At 47.1% G+C, this 24,760-nt stretch overlaps 1 protein-coding gene across 1 annotated transcript; it reads right to left on the bottom strand.

Annotated features, from left to right (window-relative positions):
• Nucleotides 1–4,697: 4,697 nt before the first annotated feature.
• On the bottom strand, nt 4,698–18,709 carry nop53 (NOP53 ribosome biogenesis factor). The gene is made up of 13 exons (XM_055663545.1): nt 18,600–18,709; nt 18,129–18,393; nt 17,297–17,361; nt 15,820–15,904; nt 14,343–14,530; nt 13,270–13,340; nt 11,804–11,899; nt 10,916–11,020; nt 10,514–10,693; nt 7,769–7,944; nt 6,627–6,693; nt 5,581–5,657; nt 4,698–4,758 (listed from the first exon to the last, which is right to left on the bottom strand). The coding sequence occupies exons 1-13, from the start codon at nt 18,679–18,681 to the stop codon at nt 4,698–4,700; spliced, it is 1,518 nt and encodes a 505-aa protein (XP_055519520.1). The 5' UTR covers nt 18,682–18,709.
• Between the last annotated feature and the right edge of the window lie 6,051 nt (nt 18,710–24,760).

The following is a 24,760-nucleotide window of genomic DNA, read 5'->3' as shown; positions in this document are numbered from 1 at the left end:
TATGTCTAGTTTGTTTCCTGACTGACATTCGCGGCTGATGAATAACAAGGTTTGTAGTTCGGTTACCTTCTGGAGGTCCTACCTAAAGATCAGAGCGGAGCAAGATACTTCACTCCTGCAAAATCCAATGCACTGAGGTGAAGTAAGTAAGGGAGTGTAACGGCCGCCATCTTAGAATGCAAAACGTCACTTCCGTTATGCATCTTGCAGTGTAATCAGTGTTGTAGAGGAACAGTATGTGTGTGATGTAGCTCATCTGTCAATTCACACATTAATCCATGACACACTACGGCCTTTTCGCCGAGTAGATTTCGCTCTATGATCTTTCGTCCTCCCTACCTCACATGTTGGCATGAAATTTGCTTTCAAACACATTTCACCACTTGGATTGCACAACACAATGGCAACTGGAACAAAGTTAGATCGAGCTCTTAAAGATAGCGGAGTTAAGGAATATGGAGAGAAGGCACGAACGGGGTACTGATTGTGGATGATCAGCCATGATCACATTGAATGGCAGTGCTGGCTCGCAGGGCCGAATGGCCTCCTCCTGCACCTATTGTCTATTGAATACGGCAACATGCAGGATCGCACAATCCAAATCTGGCCACTGCTGGAATCTGAAAAGTTCCCCCTTCTAGAGGAACTCAGTGGTTCAGGCAGCATCTGTGGAGAGAATGATCAAGATGTTTCTCACCCAGTGTATTACACATTGAGCGAGCCCAAAGGCACTTTTGCAAGAAGCAAGTGATCGAAGTGATGCCGTGTGTCTGGAATATAAATCCTTTTTGTCCCATGCCGTCTGTGTTCTCATCTCTGGCCTTTGTTAGCCCCAACTGCTGAAAATGGAGCGGGTCCCACTGTTGCTAACAGTGTAATGGCACCACCTGCTGGCAAAGACAACAAGCACAGGTGCCCGAGCAACTGGTGCTGACATTGTCTGCAACGCAACAATGTTCACCAAACATGATTTTGAACGACATGAGGCGTTAAAGTTTGATTATTATTAGCAGTAAGGGGATGTTGGGCAAATTTGGATTGTTTTGTTAGTTTAGTTTATAGATACAGCACGGAAACAGGCCCTTTGGCCCATCAAGTCTATGCTGACGGTACACAAAATTGCTGGAGAAACTCAGCGGGTGCAGCAGCATCTATGGAGCGAAGAAAATAGGCGACGTTTCGGGCCGAAACCCTTCTTCAGACTGATGGGGGTTGGGAGGGGAGAAGGAAGTAAAAAGGGAGGAGGAGGCGTCCGAGGGGGGGGGGGGGATGGGAGGAGACAGCTCGAGGGTTAAGGAAGGGGAGGAGACAGCAAGGGCTAGCAAAATTGGGAGAATTCAACATTCATGCCATCAGGATGCAAGCTGCCCAGGCGGAATATGAGGTGCTGTTCCTCCAATTTCCGGTGTTGCTCACTCTGGCAATGGAGGAGACCCAGGACAGAGAGGTCGGATTGGGAATGGGAGGGGGAGTTGATGTGCTGAGCCACCGGGAGTTCAGGTAGGTTATTGCGGACTGAGCGGAGGTGTTCGGCGAAACGATCGCCCAACCTCCGCTTAGTCTCCCCGATGTAGATCAGCTGACATCTAGAGCAGCGGATGCGGTAGATGAGGTTGGAGGAGATACAGGTGAACCTTTGTTGCACCTGGAACGACTGCTTGGGACCTTGAATGGAGTCGAGGGGGGAGGTGAAGGGACAGGTGTTGCATTTCTTACGGTTGCAACGGAAAGTGCCTGGGGAGGGGGTAGTACAGGAGGGAAGGGAAGAATTGACAATGGAGTTGCGGAGGGAGCGGTCTTTGCGGAAGGCAGACATGGGGAGAGATGGGAAGATGCTGACCATCGATCACCCATTCACGAGTTCTATGTTATCCCACTTGCTTCTCCATGCACACTGGGACCAATTAACCTATAAACCTACATGTTTGTGGGATGTCAGAGGAGACAGCTGTACCAATTGTGCCACCAGTTTACTCTAGAACATCAGAGGTTGGGGGGAGGCTTTTAGAAGCATATATAATTATGAGGGGCATAGATAGGGCCCAAAAACGCTGCTAGACTTCCAACCACTCACACCAGAGTTTCTGCGGCCTCCACACTGAACAAAGTAACAGCCAGCCGGCAAGTCGGTGCACAGCAAAATGTCGCTAACGTTTATTGGCAAACAACAATATAGCTACTAGCAACTCCAGACACAGGATTCTCACTTCTGTTTCCAGAGGCTACAATCTGAAAAATAAAAATGGTAATGGTAAGGGATGGAAGTCACTGAGAAACAGCAGGAGTGTAATAACAAGGGCTGCAAGAGACTTTAGTGCTCAATGGCAACCGCAGTGTAAGCAAAGATCCTATAGCGGGCCAGATAGTCCACTCGACGAAAAAGACGTAGTACGGTCATGGGCAGATTCGTGGGTAATTTTCGGCCCCATTTACGAAAGCGGCTTCCGTCTCCGCACCAAAGGTCCCGTAGGATACTAGTGCGGAGACGGAAGCCGGTTACGGAAACATCCTCGTAAAAATTAGTTATTTGGGGAAAATATTCTCCTCATTTTCAGAATTATAATTTATTAACACAAACTGTTCCCCCACAACGTTGATTACACTGCGAGTCGGGTCGGGTTACTGAAATGGATGAAAAAAAGGCCCACGTTCCGCTCCGTACTACACGTCAGCCCATTGCATTTAGAAGGAGTGGTCTATCTTGCTTTCTATAGGATCTTTGGTGTAAGTGTTTTACATGTAGACAGTAGCAGTGACAAATATCACCCTCTTCCCACTGTCCTGACAGCAGCGATGGGATTAACCAGGGCTGAAGCAAGAGCATCACGTGCATTGTTAAACCATTAGAATCAAAGCATTCAAAGTCTTTGTGACAGAGACAAGGGCTTTCACTCCTCAGACAGATCATTAGCTACAGACAGCTGTGAGGTGCAACAGCAATTTGCGGGGATAACTAATGCTCAGGCAATTGAGCTGTCCTCTTATGTCAGATAAATAAGTGGAATCTTCCGAGCTGGGAGCTTAGACGTAAAGGTTTTCTATTTTGACCAGCACCAAATGTATTTAAATACAGATAATATCAATCTGGTTTTCTTCCATTTTGAAATGAATTTGATTCTGCTGGAAGAGTAAAGTAATACAGAGTGGAGTTGAGGCTTGTACAAGAATCACATTCATACACATAACGCATCAAGTTCCCCTTCACTCATCACCAGCTCAGCAGGATTGATGACAAATGGTGATATCTAATCAAGTGGGGATGATCGGGGCAGCTTGGTTTGAAGAGGAAGAGAGAGCTGAGAAACATAGATTGTGCAAAGACAAAATTGAGCGAGGGATTTTTCCTGGGGAAAAGTATGGAAATTCATTAAAATGGCAGGAAATAAAAATCTCAAAACAGAGGGAAGGGGTAAGGTTGGAGGGGAAGAGGTTGTACATAGTTCCCTGAAAGTGATGTCACATGTAGACAGAGTGGCCAAGAAGCTTTCTGCTGCATTCCTATCCATTCATCAGTCAGGGTAGTGACTATAATTAAAACTGAATGGGGCAGCAGTTACATCCCCTTGTCCCATCGCAAGGACAGGCTGAGTGGGGATGGGGCAAAGTGGATGAGTAATATTTCACTTAGGAGGGAGAGAGGGAGAAGGAGATAATGCAGTGGGAAAGGTTAAAGCAAGGTAAGGAGATTGGAGGTAGGAGCAAGGACACAGTTGTGAATGCAGGAGGCACTGGGATTTGCTGCCAGAGGGCCCTTGCCAGAAATTTCCAGATTAAATGGAAAATGATTGTAAGTTGTTCCAGATGTCCGGAGCGCCACATAGTTCCAGATAAATTAAACTGGAGGGGAGGGGGGAAAACCAGAGAGCTGGGCAGAGAGAGAGTGAGAGAGAGAGAGACACACAGACACACAGACACACACACACACATACTGCAACACTTCTTCACAGGCAGTTACAGACAGCAGGCAGGGATGTGGTATTCAGGTTACAAGTCAATCAGGAATGATCTTACTAAATGTGGAGCAAACTCGAGGGGCTTATTCCAACACACAGTACAAAGCAGCAGTTGTTACCGTGGTACTTGTCTGAAGAAGGGTCCCAACCCAAAACATCGCCCATCCATTCACTACGATGCTGACTGACCTGCCAAATTACTCTGGCACATTGTAGTTTGTTCTTTGAAAGCGGAATCAGGATGTGAAATGGTGGGTAAACACAAAGCTCTGGAGTAACTCAGCGGGTCAGGCAGCATCTGTGGAGAACATGGATAGGTGACGTTTCACAGAGTGCTGGAGTAACTCAACAGGTCAGGCAGCATCTGTGGAGAACATGGATAGGTGACGTTTCGGTCTGGACTCTTCTTCAGAATGAACGGTGTGTGACGTGTTTGTTAAGATAGACCAGTAGAGTTGGGTTGGGGTGATGGTGTAAGGCTGGAGGCAGCAACTGCAATGTGTACATGAGGCAGAGGATTAGTACACAGGCCCATTACTAAACTGTGATCAATGCTGAATCTTAAATAATTTCAAGCCGTGTCTGTCTCACAAACACTTCACCCACAGCTCGCAATTCCCCACAAATACCGGACAAAATAATCACAAGCTTCACACTTGAATGAGGAAGTGCCGAGTTAAGTTACGCTGGGCTACTGAGCTCACATTAATACTGGCCTCTGCTGTGGGACAGACGATGGTAGACTTACGTGACTTCTCGGAACGCCCTTTTCTCAACGTATTTTAGCTTGTGCTTCCTCTTGAATCTAGGAAAGAAAAGTCAGGAATGGGTGTTGCCAAGAGCTCATCAAAGCAGGCAAAGCTATTTACTAATCAAGCAGCAAAACCAGGCCGCATCTGCCATAAGACTCATACAGCATGGAAACAGGCCCTTTGGCCTAACTTGTCCACACCTACTAATCCAATTTGGTCCATATCCCTCCAATCCTATCGTCTACAGAAAGACCAATTACATAATTCAAAGGTAACCATTCATTATTTTTTCCCCCGTGGGTCAACACCTGTCGATTAATTAACGTCACTACAATATTTATTCTGTCTCGTTGTAGTTAATGCAATCTTGTTATGTCGTTTCCATTATAACGCTGATCACATATCAAACCTGTTTCTTTGTTTATATCGCAGTTTGGGACTCCCCAAGATTGCAAAGGGCATTGTTGAACTCAGCTCTTTGTAAGAGTCCAAGCCATGTGTAGTAAAGATGGAGAATATCATTGCCTATTTTGTTCCAGAACTTCAAATGGTGCATAACAATGTGGGCAGAGGATCCATTATTACTCTGTTACTGATTACAAATATAAAAGGCCTGTTAGTCAAAGGGGAGCTGGGCTGGGAGTGTCACATTAAAACGGCCACACAAACGACATACAGCGTGAAAACAGGTCATTTGGCCCAACTTGTTCACACCCACCAACAAGTCCCACCTACACTAGTCCCACCTGCCTGCATTTGGCCCAGATCCCTCCAAACATATCCTATCCATGTACCTGTCTAAATGTTTCTTAAACGTTACAATAGTACCTGCCTCAACTACCTCCTCCAGCAGTTTGTTCCACACACCCACTTACTTTGCTCTTTGACGAGGTTCGATCAGATTCCTCTTCTGTAAGCTCTTAAAGCGATCAGCAAGAATGCTGCCCTCTGGCTGTCAAAGCAAGAGTCACACAACAGATCAGAAGCATTCGAGGTGAACATTAGCAGCGCTGCAATCCAACCTACGTCTGTCTCTCTGGGAACTGCAGACATTTACATTCAGTTACTTCAATAACAAAAGCAAGGTTCTGGATGTGGTACATCCTGATAAAAATTGTTAAATATAAACGATAGTATGGTATATTGTGCTATGGCATGGCATATCTAAAAAAGATGAAATGCTAGAGTAACTTAGCGAGTCAGTCAGCATCTCTGGGGAACATGGATAGATGCCGTTTCGAGTCGGGACCCTGTTTCTAGCCACGTTCCCTAAAGATGCTGCCTGGCCTGCTGAGTTACTCCACCCCTTTGCGTGTTTTGTTTTAAACCAGCATCTGCAGTTCCTCGAGTCCATGGTATATTTGAATAGCAGCAAAACAAAGCTTTTCACCGTACCCAGTACACGTGACAATAACAAACAGAAACTGAAAAGCCAGGGCATTGCCCTTGAGTTAGGAATGGAAAGGGAAGCTCGGGATGTCACGCCTGTCCTCAGTTCCCAGAGCTTAGCCCACTGGGCAGTGCCTGGGAAACCCTGAGCTTTCTTCACATTCCCAGCAACAGCCGGGAATACTTTGTGCGCAAGGATGGCTCTCATCATGGGGCAGGCGTGGACAATCCCGTCCCTGGGAACACTCAGTGGGGTGGGAAAGTATGGATGGGAGGAATAGTCAGAGGTACGAGAGTGACACAACAGCTGACGTTGTTCCAACACTGTCCTCGGGACAGAAGCCACTATTGCCCCATGCAGGGAGTGGGAAATGGAGGGGGTAAAGAGGCTGGATGTATGTAGGAGGAGGGAGAGATGGGATGGAAGGAGATGTCATGGTGGGGGGGGTGGAGGAGGGAAGAATATAAAACAGGGGAGTAGAATAAAAAGGGACAGTGCAGCAAACTGTGGAGAAGATGCAGCAATACCAACCTTCAATGCCCGCAGTGATCCAGCGAGCTCGTCGCTGAGCTTGACATCAAGGTCAGGGTCCTGGTACCTAGACAGGACAGTAAGCACTCCCAGTCAGCAGACCCACAAGCCTTAACCCTAACCCTAATGCAAACACACTAACTACATCTACTGCAAACCCGAATAAAAACAAGGCGACACTGAGAGCACAAACAGAATGGGCAACATTCAGTGTGAACAGGTGCAGGTGTAACACTCCAGCCTGAATGAGAACATAGAACATTAAACAGTACAGCACAGGAACGGGACCTTCAGCCCACTATGTTTGTTCCAAACATGATGCCCTTACACACTGTTAAAATGCTGTAGGACCAATCCCTACACCCAGTTGCCTCGTCACCATCAACAACAGTGATGATGCACTCGACAAAGTAGCAGAGCTGCTATATCGAAACAGATGAGTGACCAGAGACTCAGATATCCCTCACTTCCTCTCAACATGTGCTACATGCTTCATTAAACAGGAACAATTCCAGTTATTGTTCCACGTTAGGTTCTGGGAACTTTGTCTGTTCTTTCCCTGCATAATGCAGAAAACTTTACTGTTAGTTGCAGAGTCTCCAGCATTTGCAGCAACACAGAAGCCAAGACTCGAGGACCCGTCTGCACAGGTGATACTGACTAACCCAACGCTTGCTGCGTTATCCTCAGCTGCTTCCAGAAACAAAGTCAACTTTTATAGTCCAGCTTGTCTACAATGACCGCGATACATCTCCGTTTCAAGTGACTCACCAATAGTTTTAAGGAGGCCAAAGATGTGCGTGTGGTTTTTTTTTACACAGAGGATGGTGAATGCCAGGAATAGGTGCCGGCGGAGGTGGTGGAAGCAGAAATGATAGTGGTGTTTAAAAGACTCGTGGATAGGTACACGGAATGCAGGGAATGGATGGACCGGGATTATTTGCAGGCAAATAAGAATTGGTCTTGACACATATTCGGACCTATTCCTGTGCTGTACTTTTCAATGTTCTGTGTAATTAGTAAAATCACAGTGGAAGCTCCATCACCAAGTGTATTTAAGGCAAAGAACAGTGGATATCCCTTGCTGTATCAGACTCCACTGTAGGCACAGACACTCCCAGAGGCAATGCGGGAACACTCACTTCAAGCGGCCCAGACGGCGAGGCTTGCTGGCTTCTACTTTCCGTTTCTCTGTGCGCTCGGCTTTCTTCTCTGCCCGTCTCAGCTCCAGTTGCCTCACTTCCCCCTTGATGGATCGCAGGCGGAACAGCTGCTGCTGCCTCTCCCGTGCCTGCTTCTGCTCCCTTATCCTCAGAACCTGAGATGAGATGACAAAAGACACACAGTTGGAGACAGACATGGTGAACACGGGCAGGACAATCCCAAGGCAAATTTGAAAGGCTGCTTAACATTGATGGTCTTTTTCCTCTCAGGGTAATGGATTCTAAATCTGGGAAGATCTACGTTGTCCGGAATGGTGACTGACAGAAGGACTGATGAGAGTTGTGAACAATGACTGGTGGAGTCATCATGCAACAGAGGTCTGGGACACACTGCCTGAAGGGGCAGTGAGGCAGAACCAACGGCAGCTTCCAATAGATCTGTTCCCCAGAGTAGAAGAAACTAAAACCACACGACACAGGCTTAAGGTGAGAGCAGAGATTTAAGAGGGTAATCTGTGTAACTTTTTCACTCAGAGGGTAATCTGTATCTGGTACGAGCTGTAAATATTACTTTTATTAGCAATTTGGACAGATATACAAATAGGAAGGAATTATAGGGTTCTGGGACAAATACTTGGCCACTATGGACTAGCCCACTATGCCAACTTGGTCAGCATGGACTAAATGGGCAGAAGGGCCTGTGTCTGTGCAGTACAGCTCTATGGGCTTTCAATGGCAGTACAATAAGCTGTCTGCTCTCTGTCCTTCTCTTACATGTCCCCTTACAGGGCAAGAGATTCTCTGCAGACAAATGAAACTTAACACAGGCAGTAGTTGATGAATTGTCATACCAGTAAAAGTTGGAGAAAGGTGGCGAGGGAGAGGAAACAGTAGGTGTAAACCATCAGAGTCCACTAGCATTCACGGTCAAAGATCAGACTAATCTTATCCAAACTGCCAGCATTAAGGCCAATAAATGAGGACCAGTCTATATTCATGAACTGTGTCAACCCTCTGTAAATCCCATTGATGAATGTCTGGGTTACAGCCTCCAGACAGCTGGTGTGGGCGAGTCGAGAGTGTTTAATTGTCCTATGTACCACCAACAGAACAATTAAGTTCTTAGTTGCTTCAACTGACCAGGCCCGTGAAAACAACACACACACACATAAATATAGAATCGATAATACAGTTAGATAATGTTAGTAATCTTATTACCAAGTGACCATCATATGTGGTTTATAGTGCGACCAAACACAAAAGAGATGGACAATTGCTCCTTTCCTGTTTGCTGCACGAGGAACGAGAACAGTTGTAGGATGGTGGGCCTGATTGTGTGATGCACGACTCTGTACTGACACCGCTACTCCCATTGCCCTCAGTTCCCAGCTGCCCACTCGGCAGAGCTTGGGAATCCCTGAGCTGTCCTCACATTCCCAGACTGGAGTCGTGGGAATTCTTTGTGCGCAAGGATGTCTCTCATCATCAGGCAGGGAAATTATTCTGGTTTTCTGGGTGCATCCAATGTGACCTGTTTACATTCTGCGCCCCATATGAATGACAAATCCTGTTAGACCTTCATTATGTTCTTCATTTAACATAGAACAGCACAGCACAGGAACAGGCCATTCAGCCCACAATATCCATGCTGAACATGATGTAAAGACCAAATCTCATCTGCCAGCACATAATCTATATGCCTCCATTCCCTGCATATCCATCTACCTGTGTAAGTCTCGTAAAGACCACTATCATATCTGGCTCCACCCCCAACCCCAGCACAGCCAGCGCCCAGGTCACCACCCCCCCCCCCCCCCCCCCCCCCCTCCAGTGCTCCAGGTACACACCCCCCCCCCCCCCCCCCCACCACCAACCCCAGCCCAGCGCTCCAGGTACTCATATTCCAAATGCAATCCGACCAAAGTCTATAAAGCTACATCATGGTATCCCGACTCTTGTACTCAATGCCCTGACCAATGAAAGCACGCACACCAAATGCTTTCTTACCCATGTCACTTCTCCAATAACGCACCATTTATTGATCCAACCAATTAAATGTTTATTTTAGTTGACTTCTCTTCACAATAGTGTTGGTAAATTTAGTTTAGCTTAGTTTAACACCTACTGATCAGCAGATGGGCCCGAGTTTCAACACCTCAACAGTGCAGCCTTGTCACTGGAGGCTTTGCTCCTGTCTGCCAAAGATCCTGTAGCAAAGCAAGATAGACCACTCCTTCTAAATGCAATGGGCTGACGTGTAGTACGCAACGGAGCGGAACGTGGGCCTTTTTTTCATCCATTTCAGTAACTCAACCCGACCCGAACCGCAGTGTAATCAACGTTGCGGGGGAACAGTTTGTGTTAATAAATGATAAAACTGAAAATGAGAAGATTTTTACCAAGGATGTTTCCGTAACCGGCTTCCGTCTCCGCACTAGTATCTTTGCTCCGCTACGGGATCTTTGTTGTGGAGACGGAAGCTGGTTACGGAAATGGGGCCGAAAATTACCCATGAATCTGCCCATGACCGTACTACATCTTTTTCGTCGAGTGTTCTATCTTGCTGTCTACATCACACCTGTAATATATTCATACATATTCATGTGTCTGTTAATGAGTTGGTGTTCAGGGAATGCTGGGTACTAAATCTCTCTCTCATGATCCAGGCAAGCAGTGTGTAAGCCTAGTTCTTCATTCTCACGTCCGGAATATAACAACACCCACCTGTCTTTTGAATATCTTTTCCCTTTTCCGATCCTTTTCAGTTTTCTTCTCACAAGAGAAAACATTCCACACGGGTCCTTCTGCTGCCTCTGTGTTGCCACTGGGATGAGTGTCTGGCTCCTGTTCCTCACCTTCTGACTCCTCCAGCAATCCCTGACACAACTCCTGGAGGACTGTTTCCTGCAAGTGCATCAGACATAACCCGTTAGATCAGATCATACATCAGGTCCAAGCAGTGGGAGGCAGCAGCAGCAGCAGCAGCCACGGAAGATCAAAGAGGAGAAGACACACATCGGCATCTGGCTGAGCTGATTCCATCCATCCATGTGAGATATAACCTCACAGAGACCAGAGGGAACTATGGTCAGAAAAGGGCAAAGGAAACATAACATCCACGCTTACCTTTGTTGGAAGTTCAGCTGCAGGCGGCAAGCATATCTGCCGATTAATTTTCTCCTCAATTCTCCGCTTCTTAACTTCCACTTCATGAGCAGCAAGGAGCAGAGCCTATGTGAACAAGACATCCTTTCAAATATAATTAAGGTGGCACAGTGGCGCAGTTGATAGAGCGGCTGCCTCACAGCACCAGCGACCCGGGTTCGATCCTGACCTCGGGTGCTGTCTGTGTGGAGTTTGTACACTCTCCCTGTGACGTGAGTTTTCTCAGGGAGCTCCGGTTTCCTCCCACATCCAAAAGGTTTGTAGGTTAATTGTCCCTCTGTAAGATTGCCCCATGTGTGTAGGGAGTGGCTGAGAAAGTGGGGTAACGTAGATCTGGTGTGAATGGGAGATCGATGTTCGACATAGAAGCTGAGCTGAAGGGCCTGTTTACGTGCTGTATCTTTAAACTAAACTACAATTAAAATACTACCAACATTAAACTCTATGCAAGTGCATTTAATTCTGATATATGGTTATTTACATGAAGCAAAGCAACAAGCATTTATCAGGATAATTGTTGTTTTCTGTTCTTTGATAAAATACGTTGACTCTTCAGCTGATTCATTACAAGCTCACAGGGCAGGAAGGTGTTAAAAAGCTATCAGGTGTGATTGGTCAAAAGGCCATCTGGAGGATTGATGCCAGGCAGCAAGCATCACTGACCATCACTGACCGACCGACTCTCTCTGACCGACCATCACCGACTGACACTCACTGAATGACCATCAGGCATGATTGGTCAAAAGGCCTTCTGCATTTGAGGATTGGTGGCAGGCAGCAAATATCACTGATGTCTGTGCAGCTGCAAAGTGCTTTTCCAGGAGAGGTCACTACCTTTCATCACCTTACCTGATGAGATTCAAATGTGGGGTTGTACGATCCGCCCGGGGCAATCACTTCTATCGCTGACACTTGTGAGGGTTGCTGCTGCTGTTTGATTGGGCGCTGTTTACCATAAAGAAGAAATGTAAAGGCGTAAGCATCCTTCATTGCAACTAAACTAAAATCTGTTTCCTCTGAAAGTTATTCATGCCCAAAGTGAAAACAGGTTTCACATTTCAGAAAATCTGGAAAACTGCACAACAGCTGGATAGGAAAGGTTTAGATTATGGGATTAACAGAATAACACAGATGGAGCATCTTTGTCAACATGGGCAAGCCTGACTGAAGGGCCTGTTTCGTGCCTTGTGGCTTTATAATAGATGATTTAATACTCACACCAAGGCTAGAATATTGTCCTGCCTCAGTGTGTAATATTCTCCATTTAATTTATCTACTTACAAACAATATACATTTACTTAACGTTGCAAAATGTGCTGCCATGCTTCACAGAAGCATTATCAGATACATGGACATTGATCTACAGACAGAAATGCAGCTTAAATGACAGTCTACAACTCAGTAAAAAACGGTTGCCTTATGGGTCTTACATTAGAGGGAAAAGATCAACAAATGAAGGGTCCTGACCCAAAGAGTCACTCCATTCACTCCACAGATGCTGCCCAACCCACTGAGCTCCGCCAGCACTGTGTTTTACTGTTGATCAAGAGACAGTGTTGGGAAATAATACAAGACTTAGCAGCTGAAAGCATGGAAAATCTAGGAGGTTCAGAGAGAAATGAGTTTTTAAATTATTTTTTTGTCTCATCTCAATGCTGAAACTCCCAGGATAATGTGCCAGAAACAAAAATGGTCACAACATTGCTGTCCCTCTTCTCTCATCAAGCAGAGGCTGTCATGGTAACAGACATCTGGAGAAAACAACACCTCGAGTATCTCCCCTGTCACAACCCTGCAGGAACACCCTGTGGTGGATGTTTAATTTGTGTTTATTGTATGTTTTGTTTTTATTGGTTCTGTGTATGACTGCAGGCAACATAATTTCGTTCAGACCGAAAGGTCTGAATGACAATAAAGGAATCTAAAAAAAAAAAGAACAGGTTGAAGATAACTGTAGCTCTGCATACAGGCATGCACAGCAAAGCCATACTTCCAGCATTCTTCTGCTTTCCCCATGCAATCGCCTGCCAGCAAACCAGGGACAGAAAACGGAGCAGAAGAATAGGGCCTCCACCTCTAGAGCTGAGGCAATGGCTCTACCCGCTGCGTTGCATTGATTGAAGATGATCTGCTCCTTACATCTTGCCGTACTGAGAGGCACCAAGTCACTACCCCAGAATAAAAATGCCTATATGCATGGACAAGGTGTTCAGATGTGCCCGAGTCCATGCTGTATAACTCTATGACCATGACTCTATGACACTACTGCCATGTGTGTTCAATTAAAACTGCTTTTGCGATCCTCACACACCTACCTTTGGCCTTTTTCTCTTGGTCTGTTCCAGGAACCACTCCTCTTTGCCTTCAAGCTCTTGGTCAAGGGGATCTTAAGAGAAACAAGCAAAACAGTGGATTGACACCAAGAGTGGTGGCAAAGGCTGGACATATATTCACAAACCAAGATTATAAAAAGCAAAAATAAACCCTACAGATCTGATAAAAAACAGAATACTGTAAATAACAGGTAGGATAACATCTATAGCTGGAGAAAAGGTCAAGATAGTTATAAAATAAAAACATTAAAAACGTCATCTTCAACTGACATTAATGATTATATTTATCTTCGCACAGATGCAGCCACACCTGATAAATGTTTCTGTCTTTAATTAGATTTCCAGTGCTTACAGTTTTTTGGTATTTCATGTTGGTTATATGATTCTAAGTAAAAAGACCTGTACTGCGAGCCTTATTCCTTTCTCCAACCCAGCACCAACCTCTGTGGCCCAGTGGTGTTAAACACTAGGACAGATTTATGGAGGCAGCAGGTCTTGGTGGTGGAGGAATGGCTGGGTGGCGATGCCAGAGAAGATGAGGAGAGAAACAGTCGAACGGTACAGGTCCCCCTAGGAACAACTGGACAATGTTTGAACATGAAGAGTATTGATTTGGAAAAGAGGCCCCAAAAAAGATCTACTGGTCAAGAAGCATTTCTGGTGGACATGGATGGGAGATGTTTCAGGTCAAGACCTTTCTTCAGACAGATTGGGAGGTGAAAGAGAGGAGAGGTGGGATAAGTTGGCATATAATAGGTTGATACAGGTGAGGGGGGGTTTGATAGGCAGATGGTGGACAAAGGCCCAAGATGGAAACACAGCAGGTGTGAGACATAACAATGAAAGAGATGCAAATTGTGAAGCTAGAGGAAGGAATGTAGGTGGAAGGGGAGAAAAAAGGTGCAAGTTCAGGTGGGGCAGAGGGGAGAGGGGAATTGGAGAATGTAATGGCCATACCATTGGACCTTATGCCACCCAACTCAGCATCAGAATCATTGTCCTGGCGATAGAGGATGGTGGAGCTTCACAGGTGAGGTACAACACCTGTCGCTTACTTGTGTTTGACCAAAGGTCGTAGAAGCCTCGGCTGGGGTTGTTGTTGGCTCCAGGCTTGGTTTTCACTGCAGGTTTCTTCAGTCTGGCATAAAGCAGCCTCTCTTTACGACGGACAATCCCAAAACGCTTCTCCTGATCCGCTTTCTTTCTTAGCTTCCGACTGTTGGGTATCTGATGTGCTAAAATACTAACAGAAATGGGATATACAAAAAAAATACCTCTTAATTAAAAAAAAATGTAAAGCAGACGATTACGAAAAAAAAGAGCAGTTCACCAAACAAAAACTGTGATGGGTTTAATAATAATTAAGTGTAAGTGAAGATTAGAGCAGGTCCAGAGCTGGAAATAAAACCCGTGAACAACCAGCCCAATGCTCAACATTTCCAAATCACTGACAGACCTTCTCCATTCTTCAGCCACAGCATTTGGACACGGACATGGAGAAGGACAGTCTAAAGGGAGACAGGTCAAAAGCCAGTCAAATTGGACCAGCTTAGATGGGGCATGGATGAGATGGGCCGAAGGGCCTGTTTCAGCGCTGTATGACTATTCTTATATAACTACAATCCAGATATCTCCATATCCGACAAGCTGTTTATTATATTTATACGTGGCTAGGTACTGAAAGCCTGCAGGATATATTCAAGAGACTGATATTTGGACTGCATATTACAGTAAACCCTCATATAACAGACCGGGAGGAGGGGTGGGGATAGTGATGTCATTGCCGATTGCCCGCTATAACGGAGTATGGGTTAGTCTCCCATTGACAGAGTCTCGGAGCCCCGTCATTGAGAGCTCAGTGGGGACCTCCCTCACCACACAGAGTTCGCCCACAAAGGACGCCCGCACCACCTTCTCCAGCGCAGGGAACACCAATAACTGCTACCCTGTTCCTGATTCCCACGGCCAGAGTGGGAATAAAACAGGAGGCGTTGGGGCCAGGAAACCCTCTCCCGTTCTAAGTAAGATTCCCAGGACCAACTGTTTGCCCAGAGTTCAGGGTGAAAGGACATTGATCAAAAATGTTAACTCCATTTCTCCATCCAAAGACACTAAGCTGCTGAGTGAACAAAGTTCTTTTTAACAGCATAAATTCCAACACCATGTCAATTTCAATGGCCTCCGCAGTGCAACTAACAGCCTGTGTTCTTAAAAAGACTATAAACCAAACAGTTTTAAAGAGTTCTGTAGTAACGAGGGATTACTGTATTTGACTACATGGGAACATACAAGATGGTCAATATCATTGCATTATTGAATGGTGGAACAGGTGCAAGGAACACTATGTTCTTCTCCTGCTCCTTATATCTGCACTTCACAGTAGCATAACACACGTATACAGTAACAGACCTGTCCCCATCAGTACCATATACCAGAATCATACAGCAACAGTCATTTTATGTCACTTCATTTGCAACGGTTTAGGTTTATTAGAGGGGAACGTTTGCTTGAGTACTGGAGGAATATACTCACTCTTTGGGAACTGCGACTTTGGAATCTGATTGTAGAACGAGATCAACCCACAGAGGCTTCAACTTTCCCTTATTGTGGATCAGGTCTATCAAACACAAACAATGCGTTAATGTTCATGCACACAGAGAACTTTAAAACTTCTGTCAAGAGCAGCTACCCAAGGTTATAACCCCATTAACTCGCTGAAATCTACTCACTACATTTACGAGTTTTCTTTCCCATTCATTTATTCCCATTTTGAGGGGAAAGCCAGGATTTAATGCCTTCCCTCGTTGTTATGGTTGTGGAGTGTGAACCTTCCTCAACCACTCCATGGTCTTAGACAACTTGGAGCTTCATGGAGCCATTTCAGAGAGCTCTAGGTCAGGAGTGGGTAGGAAAGGTCAAAGGTCTAAGAGGGGGTGGGCAAGACGTGCAGCTGCTTTGGGATCCACTTTCTCTGCATCCAGCTCCCTGACAGAGGCACACAAGTGAAAGAGTTGCAAAGGCAGCAAAAAGCACACTTGATTTTATCAGTCAGGCCACTGAGTAAACAAGTTGGGAAGTCACCTTGCACTTTTTTAAAATAAGAAGCCCCCAGAGAAAAAGGAAAGTTTTAGGCTGTGGGCCGAGGAGCTTTATTCTGCAGTTTCGTGACCCAAGTTACCAAACTACATGAAATTTTCACATATTGTGTAAAACAAATTATATAAATCACCCCTGAAACTCGATGTGAAGAAGACTTGCACATTGTTATTAAATTAGAGAAAAACCGGAAAAATCTCGGGAATGTTTTAGTCCAATCAAAGCACGTTTGACATTGAGTTGTCTGCCAGTTGGCCAATCTGTTTCAGGCTAGCACACAACATGGCTGAGGGGGCTTCACAGATGCCTGTTTTACTGGCGATTCCGATGTGTTGTTCTGTGGAATAAATGTTGTGGAAACTTGCAGCAGGTTAATTGTATTTAGTGGGAAAAGCATTAAAAAGGCTGAAGAAAGTGCTGTGAAGTGGATTAAAGTGCAAGAAAGCCTTGAAAGCAAAGTCCCTGCTGAGGTCCTGGAACACAAAGATTTAGACAGCCAGGGACCAACTCTAACTAAAAGGTAAGATCTAAAGTCTGAATTTATGAAAATCTATCTGTATGGAGTTTAATTAATTTAATTGCACCCTTTTAAATTAATTCATTAATTCACTTTCATTCATTCATTCACTTCATTCATTCATGAAGTTGAGGGCCTAAACTATATGTATCCAAAACACAGTAAATTAAACATTGTCACTAATGCCAGCTTGTTGTAGAGTAATAAGTCTTTAACAGCTAATCTCGGAGCTGCCTGCGAAAACTTACCGGGAAAAAGTGCTCCGACCGCGGGACATAGGTACTCGCGGTAAAGTGAAGCCGCGGTCTCAATTAATAAGCGGCCGATTCGCGAACGGAGATGTTTGACTTTGAACAAACTCTGGTGCATTTCTCCCAGAAGAAAGAGGTTTCTCACCTTTCTTGTCATCTCCTGTGTCAACAAAGTACAGGCTGTCATCTGTCTTTTCAGACACGAGACCCCTAAAAATAAACAAAGTTCCATCAGACATTATGAAACCGAGTAAGTGCAGTTAGAACCAGTTTACATCCTGCAGTGAAACTATTCGACATGAAGTTGCACATCAACACAAATACTAACACTTTATCAGGTGCTGCAATCACAACAAGTGTTCAGGACAGCACAGGTAAACATAAGGAAGCCTGGATGACGAGGGAAAATGAAGCTTTGATCAATAGCAAGGAGGAGGCATGGGGCAGGTATAGGCCGCTGGGATCAAGTGTACCCCAGGAGGAGTTTCAGGAACGAAAAAAGGAAATCAGGAGGGCAAATAGGGGGACAGGCGACATTTCTGGCAGAGAGCATTAAGGATAATCCCAAGAGATTTCATAAAGGGTGACCAGTGAGAGTGGGACCCCTCAGGAATCAAAGAGGTAAACTCTGTGTGGAGCCACAGGAGATGGGCATGGTCCTCAACGAGTATTTCTCCTTTTTACAGTGGAGAAGAAAAGAGGATGGAGGGACGGGGTAAACACTTCAGAGCAGTCAGTGTTACAGTCAAAAATGTGCAGAAGGTCCTGACACGTGCGAAGGTAGACAAACCTCCCTGGCCTGATTGTGGGAGGAGCTATCTTGGTCTCTGTGGGTAGGGGGTGATTTAGGAGGGGAGTGAAGTCTCGGGGAGGGGGGTGATGTCTCTGGGTATCTGTCATGAGGAGGAGGGGGGGAGTTGTTTGTGGGTGTCTGTACGGGTGACCTCCTAACCCCCCACATCCCCCGCTCCACTCACCCCACGATGCGCTCCTGCAGCCGCACGTCCTCCAGGAACTCCTCCACCTCCCGCACGTCGCTGTGCTTGTTCCAACTCTTCTTCTTGTTCTTGTTGAGCCGTTTGCGGCGGCCCGGGGCGGCAGAGCCCGGTGTAGGGGCGCTGGGGCCCGGTGTAGGGGCGCTGGGGCCCGGGCCCGGTGTGGAGGCGCTGGGGCCCGGTGTGGAGGCGCTGGGGCCCGGTGTAGGGGCGCTGGGGCCCGGTGTAGGGGCGCTGGGGCCCGGGCCCGGTGTAGGGGCGCTGGGGCCCGGGCCCGGTGTGGAGGCGCTGGAGGGGCGCTGGGGCCCGGTGTAGGGGCGCTGGGGCCCGGTGTAGGGGCGCTGGGGCCCGGGGTAGGGGCGCTGGGGCCCGGTGTAGGGGCGCTGGGGCCCGGTGTAGGGGCGCTGGGGCCCGGTGTAGGGGCGCTGGGGCCCGGTGTAGGGGCGCGGTGTGGAGGGGCGCTGGGGCCCGGTGTGGAGGCGCTGGGGCCCGGTGTGGAGGCGCTGGGGCCCGGTGATGCTGCGGCCGCCGCCATTACACAGAGGGCGAGGGCGAGGGCGGGCCGCACATTCGCTTCTTCCGGCGGCGGAACCTCCCAGGGCAGCGCCCCCTGCAGCAAAGATCCTATAGCGCAGCAAGATAGGCCACTCCTGCGAAATGCAATGGGCTGACGTGTAGTAGCTACGGAGGGGATACTGGGCAATTTCTCCGCCCATTTTAGTAACCGGAACCGACCCGACTCGAAGGGTAATTGACATTGCGAGGGAATAGTTTTTGTCCGTGATATAGGGTTAGATTTATAATTCTGTTAGTTCATACTTCAGTTAATTCTTGTTAAAGAATAAAATGTTGATAAACACACATACATGAATGTGATATAAATGCATATAATCATATAACACACACAATTATATTTATTCTGATTTTTACATCCAATGATGAACTTTATTTCAGACTAGACAAGGGACATTAAATAAGAAACATTGTAAACCTCTCCGCAACTTCACACACACTAGGCCCTATCCCACCCCTCAACTCTTCCCCCCCCCCCCCCCCCCCCCCCCCCCCCTCCCCCCACCCCCCCACGCCCCCCCCCACACTACCCCCCCCCCCCCCCTCCTATGCCCCTCTGCCCCTCTATGCCCCTCCCCCGCTGCCCCGGGCCGCAACCCCCCCCACCCTCCCCCTCACCCCGGGCCGTACACCTCCTTCTCCCCGCCCCAGTTAAATATCAAAGCGAAGATATGGGAGCGGAGGCGGAAGGAAAGCTCGGATCCTTGGCCGGAAGCAAGATGGCGGAGGCTGGTTGCTAAAATGGCGCCTATAATCACCCGTGAATCTGCGCATGACCGTAACTACGCGTTTGCGTGAGAGTCGGCCATCTTGCCCTGTAGTGCGGGCGCCGCCCTCAACCTCCCTCCCACCCGCCCCCTGCCGGCCACGGCCCGACGCAGCTTGGTACCAACGAGACCACAAAGTCACAATCAAAGATTATAGAGGAGCTATAGGATTAGGGTCAAAGATCCTATAGCTATAGGATCTTTGGTTAGGGTTATAGCTCCGCTATAGGATCTTTGGTCCCAATCACAGATTATAGAGCAGAGCAAGATAGACCACTCCTCCCAAATCCAATGGACTGACGTGTAGTACGGAACGGAACGTCACGGCCGCCATTTGTTTATGCCGGGTGCAGCAACATCTATGGAGCGAAGGAAATAGACAACATTTCGGGCCGAAACCCTTCTTCGGGTATAGTAGCGGGGACAGACTCCACAGTTATCGGGGGGTTGCACGGAACTACACTTTTTTCGCAGAGTGGCGCATCTTGCTCTGCTCTATAATCTTTGGTCCCAATGCGCCTTACAATAATGTACTTCTGATGCGAAGCCACAGTTGTACAATAATGTACTTCTGATGCAAAGCCACAGTTGTACAACAATGTACTTCTGATGCAGCCACAGTTGTACAATAATGTACTTCTGATGCGAAGCCACAGTTGTACAATAATGTACTTCTGATGCAAAGCCACAGTTGTACAATAATGTACTTCTGATGCAAAGCCACAGTTGTACTGCACTGCAGGGCAGTGAGTTTGTGCACAGGAAACTCCCCAAAACCTCTTTACTTCTATCTCTATCTGTCTAACCTCTTTGCCTCCGTCAGATTGTGCTTACACCATGTGTAGTAGGAAGGAACTGCAGATGCTGGTTTAAACCGAGTAACTCAGCGGGACGGGCAGCATCTCTGGAGAGAAGGAATGGGTGACATTTTGGGTCGAGGCCCCTTCAGACCTTCTTCACTGGTCTGAAGAAGGGTCTCGGCCCGAAACGTCACCCATTCCTTCTCTCCAGAGATGATGCCCGTCCCGCTGAGCTGGTCCTTGCATCTTCCCCTTTCACCAAGCACAGAATCACATCTTTAAATGTCCTTAGGTGATTGCTAAATGTTGTAATAACATTGCAATTGATTGCTTTACCTTTTAGACAGAGAGAAGTATTTACCAAATGGAGACACAAGAGGCCGCAGATGCTGAAATGCTGAGCTAAAAACAGGCCACTGAAGGAACGAGAAAATCAACTCGAAACGTCACCCATCAATGCTCCAGAGATGCTGCCTGGCCCACTTTTATTGCAGCCCATTGTGCCCTTTTGTGTATTAACCAGCATCTGCAGTGCCTTGTTTCTATGCTGAAGGAACTCAGCGGGTCAGGCAGCATCTATGGAGGGAAATGGTTCAAGGTCCGGACCCTTTGGATGCTATGTGATATATTTTTGAAGACTAGGTGTTGCATTACCTATGTACGAGGTAGGAAAGATTTAAAGGGATATTGCAGGTAGAATTAGGTAAATCCCCATACTCTATACTCCTGATAGAAGCATATAAAATTATGAGATACGGATAGGGTAAACAGTCATAACCTTATTCCCAAGATGGAAAAATCAAAGACGCGAGGTCATAGCTTTAGGTGAAAGAGGTAAAGTTTAAAGGTGATGTTCGGGGCAAGTATTTTTACACAAAGGGTGGTGGGTGTCTGAGACTTGCTGCCAGGGGTGGTGGTGAAGGCAGATATAAAATAGTGGCATCTAAGAGTTTTTCCATCAAGGATATAGATATGCAGGAAATGGAGGAATATGGATTACACACAGGTAGGTAAGACATAGTCTTGGTATCAAGTCACCTCTCCATGTTCTCCACAGATGCTGCCTGACCCGCTGAGTTACAATACAATACGGTTTTATTCGTCACATTGCACATAAAGTGCAAGTGAAATAAATTTGCCAGCAGCGGTACAATGATAAAGAACACACAAACACAATAAAAATTTAACACAAACATCCACCACAGCATTCATCACTATGGTGGAAGGCACAAAAATTGGCCAGTCCTCCTCCATTTTCCCCCGTAGTCGGGACCTCAACCCTCGCCCGCTCCACGCCGAGAGTCCACGCTGCGCCCGCCGCTGAAGCCCCGGGCGCGTCTCCGGGAAAGGCCACGCCGATCCTCGCTGTTAGGCCACGGGGGAGGCGACCAAAGCGGTTTCCCCCCCCACCCCCCACACACCCTCTCACCCACACCCCCCTTAACCCCCCTCACACACCCCCCCCCCCCCCTCACACCCCCCCCTCACCCCTCACCCCCACACACCACCCCCTTACCCCTCACCCCCCACACACCCCCTCTCACCCCCCCCCCCCACCCCCCAAACACCCCACACAAGACACACAGAGAGACTTGAAAAACACACTTTAAAACACTCCACCACTTTGAGTCCTTAGGGTTAAGGCCCCAATCATGGGTGAACAAAGGGAGGAAGACTACTGATCTTTATTGCCTTCCATCACTGGTGGATGTTTATGTTAAGTTTGTTTAATTGTATGACTGCATGGCAACTCAAATATCACTGCATCTTAACTGGTGTATGTGACAATAAATGTGAATGTTTGTCTTCTAGTGCAGTGCATTCTGCCTGGGACTCTGGCTCATGGGTCCCTGGAGTTTAGTCAAGAGTATCTCTTGCCTGGCTGTGATATTGAATCCTGTCCAGTGGAGAGCAGCCTGAGTTTTATTGCCAGGGATCGACTTGTGCTTTCAATGCGTACAGCAACGATCCTCTAGTATATTTGGTGTACGTACAGTAACTGCCTGCTACTTCCTCCCGCCCTGAGACCACAGAATTTGGAGGCATTCACTCAGGCTGCTCTGTAATGTCACAGCTGAAGGCTGAGAGATTTTGGCAAGGATTAGTTGGAGCTGCTGGCTCTCTGACTCAGTGTGTGAGTCAGTTCACCCAGCAGAACTTTCCAAACTCCCGTCACTGCAACATCAGGAATTTTATTAGGAAAATCTGTGCAATGGTCATGAGTGCAGAACGTTGCTCTATATATCTGGATACTTTCAAGAGCTTGATAGGGCTAAAAGATAGTGGATATGGGGAGAAGGCAGGAACGGGGCACTGATTGTGGATGATCAGCCATGATCACATTGAATGGCGGTGCTGGCTCGAATTGCCTCCTCCTGCACCTATTGTCAATTGTCCATAAGGAGAGAAGAGGAGGAGTTAAATGAATGGAAGAGGACAAAGGGAGGGGGATGATGGACGGGTGGATGGACATGCCCACCCAACCTGTCCAAGTCACCCTGCATCCTCGTAGCATAGACCAATACATCTGAAAATAAAACTGAACGACTCAGACATCTTTTCATTTGCACAATTGATTTTATTGTATTAATTTTAGTATATTAATGTTTAAAATCCATGCATTAAAGGAAGAATATTTTACAGCCCATCTGTGGTCCCTAACCCTAACCCTAACCGGGCCACACACGCAGGACAGCTTACGTCAGCGTGTATGTTGTACAACTTGATGGTTTTACTGGCGCCAGTCACTGACGCTCGCATCTCGCCGACAAAAATCGCAAAGTGTGACAGGCCCTGTACTGCCATCCAAACGTGTCGCTATTTCATCGTTTATAATTGACTCCAGCATCTTCCCCACCACCGATGTCAGGCTAACTGGTCCATAATTCCCTGTTTTCTCTCTCCCGTCTTTCTTAAAAAGTGGGATAACATTAGCTACCCTCCAATCCACAGGAACTGATCCTGAATTTATAGAACATTGGAAAATTATCACCAATGCATCAAGATTTCTAGAGCCACTCCCTTAAGTTCCCTTGGATGCAGAACATCAGGCCATGGGGATTTATCCACCTTCAGTCCCATCTCCAATACCATTACCTGCCTAATGTGGATTTCCTTCAGTTCCTCAGTCACCACAGATCCTCTGGCCACTGGTTCATCAGGAAGATTGTTTGTGTCTTCCTTAGTGAAGACGGATCCTGTTCAACTCATCTGCCATTTCCTTGTTCCCCATAATAATTCACCCTTTTCAGTCTTCAAGGGTCCAACTTTGGTCTTGCCTGAGAGAAGATGCAAGGCCTCGTTCTATTTAACACGATCCTTGATTAACACTCAGTATTGGAGTCACATTATCAAAACAGCCCGAGCCTGACACATTATCTATCCATGTTCCCCTGAGCTGCTGAGTTACTCCAGCATCTTGTGGCAATGCTGCTTTAAATCTGGAACCTTTATCGCAGGAATGGTTTAATTGGAAAGGAATGTGCGACACAATGGCAGGAAGTGGGCCTGACGGTGTGGCCATGGTGATACGATCTTCACGCAGCAGGGCAAGGCCAACACCAACAGCCTTGCCTTTAGCTGGCGCCTTTCCCCTCCTCCGGATGTCCCAAAGCTCCTTACAGCATTGAAGTTACAACTTCACAGCCACAGAGATCCAGGTTCAATCCTAACTTTGGGTGCTGTCTCTGTGAAGTTTGCACGTTCTCCCTGTGACTGCGTAAGTTTCCTGCAGATGCTCCCATTTCCTCCCACATCCCAAAGGTGTTGCTTTGGTTGGTTGGGTGGGCTCTGAATATTGGCCCTAGTTGTTGGTGGGGCTGGATTCTATGGGAATTAGGGAACAGGGGAGGAGGAAAGGGGAATTTCCAGACATGGCTTACTCAAACATCAGAGATGGATGGGCAGCTGATTTGTTTCTGTGCTGCTGGTGGAAGGTTTAATATTGGACCCAGTACCGTGGAGAGAAGCCTTGTTCGTGATCGACTGTGACAGAGGGTGGTGGGGGAATGGAACAAGCTGCCAGAGGAGGTAGTTTTGAGGCAGGGACTATTAAAACATTTAAAAGACATTTTGACAGGTACATGGATAAGAAAGGTTGAGTTTAGCTTATTATTGTCAGGTGTACTGAGGTAGTGAAAAGCTTTCATGTCGTGCTATGATTACTTTGAAGCCACCACAGCATACAGATAAAGGGTAGAACATCTGATAAAGTCCAATTGGTCAGGACTGCACTCTAACTGATGAGAGATGCGTTCAGTTGCTTGAGAACAGCTGGGAAGAAACTGTTCTTAGGAAAGGTTGAGAGGGATATGGGCCAAATGCAGGCAAATGGGACTAGCTTAGATGGGGGACCTTGGTTGGCATGGGCATGTTGGGCCGAAGGGCCTGTCTCCGTGCTGTACGACCCTGTGACTTACACCCATCGTTCTGAGGCTGGGACAGAGAAACCTCAGGCATTTGAGGGATGTGCGGT

Source organism: Leucoraja erinacea, chromosome 38 (genome assembly GCF_028641065.1).
Source record: "Leucoraja erinacea ecotype New England chromosome 38, Leri_hhj_1, whole genome shotgun sequence".
Lineage (NCBI taxonomy): Eukaryota > Metazoa > Chordata > Chondrichthyes > Rajiformes > Rajidae > Leucoraja > Leucoraja erinaceus.
The sequence above is the reverse complement of the archived record's forward strand: the minus strand, read 5'-3'. Positions and strand labels throughout refer to the sequence as shown.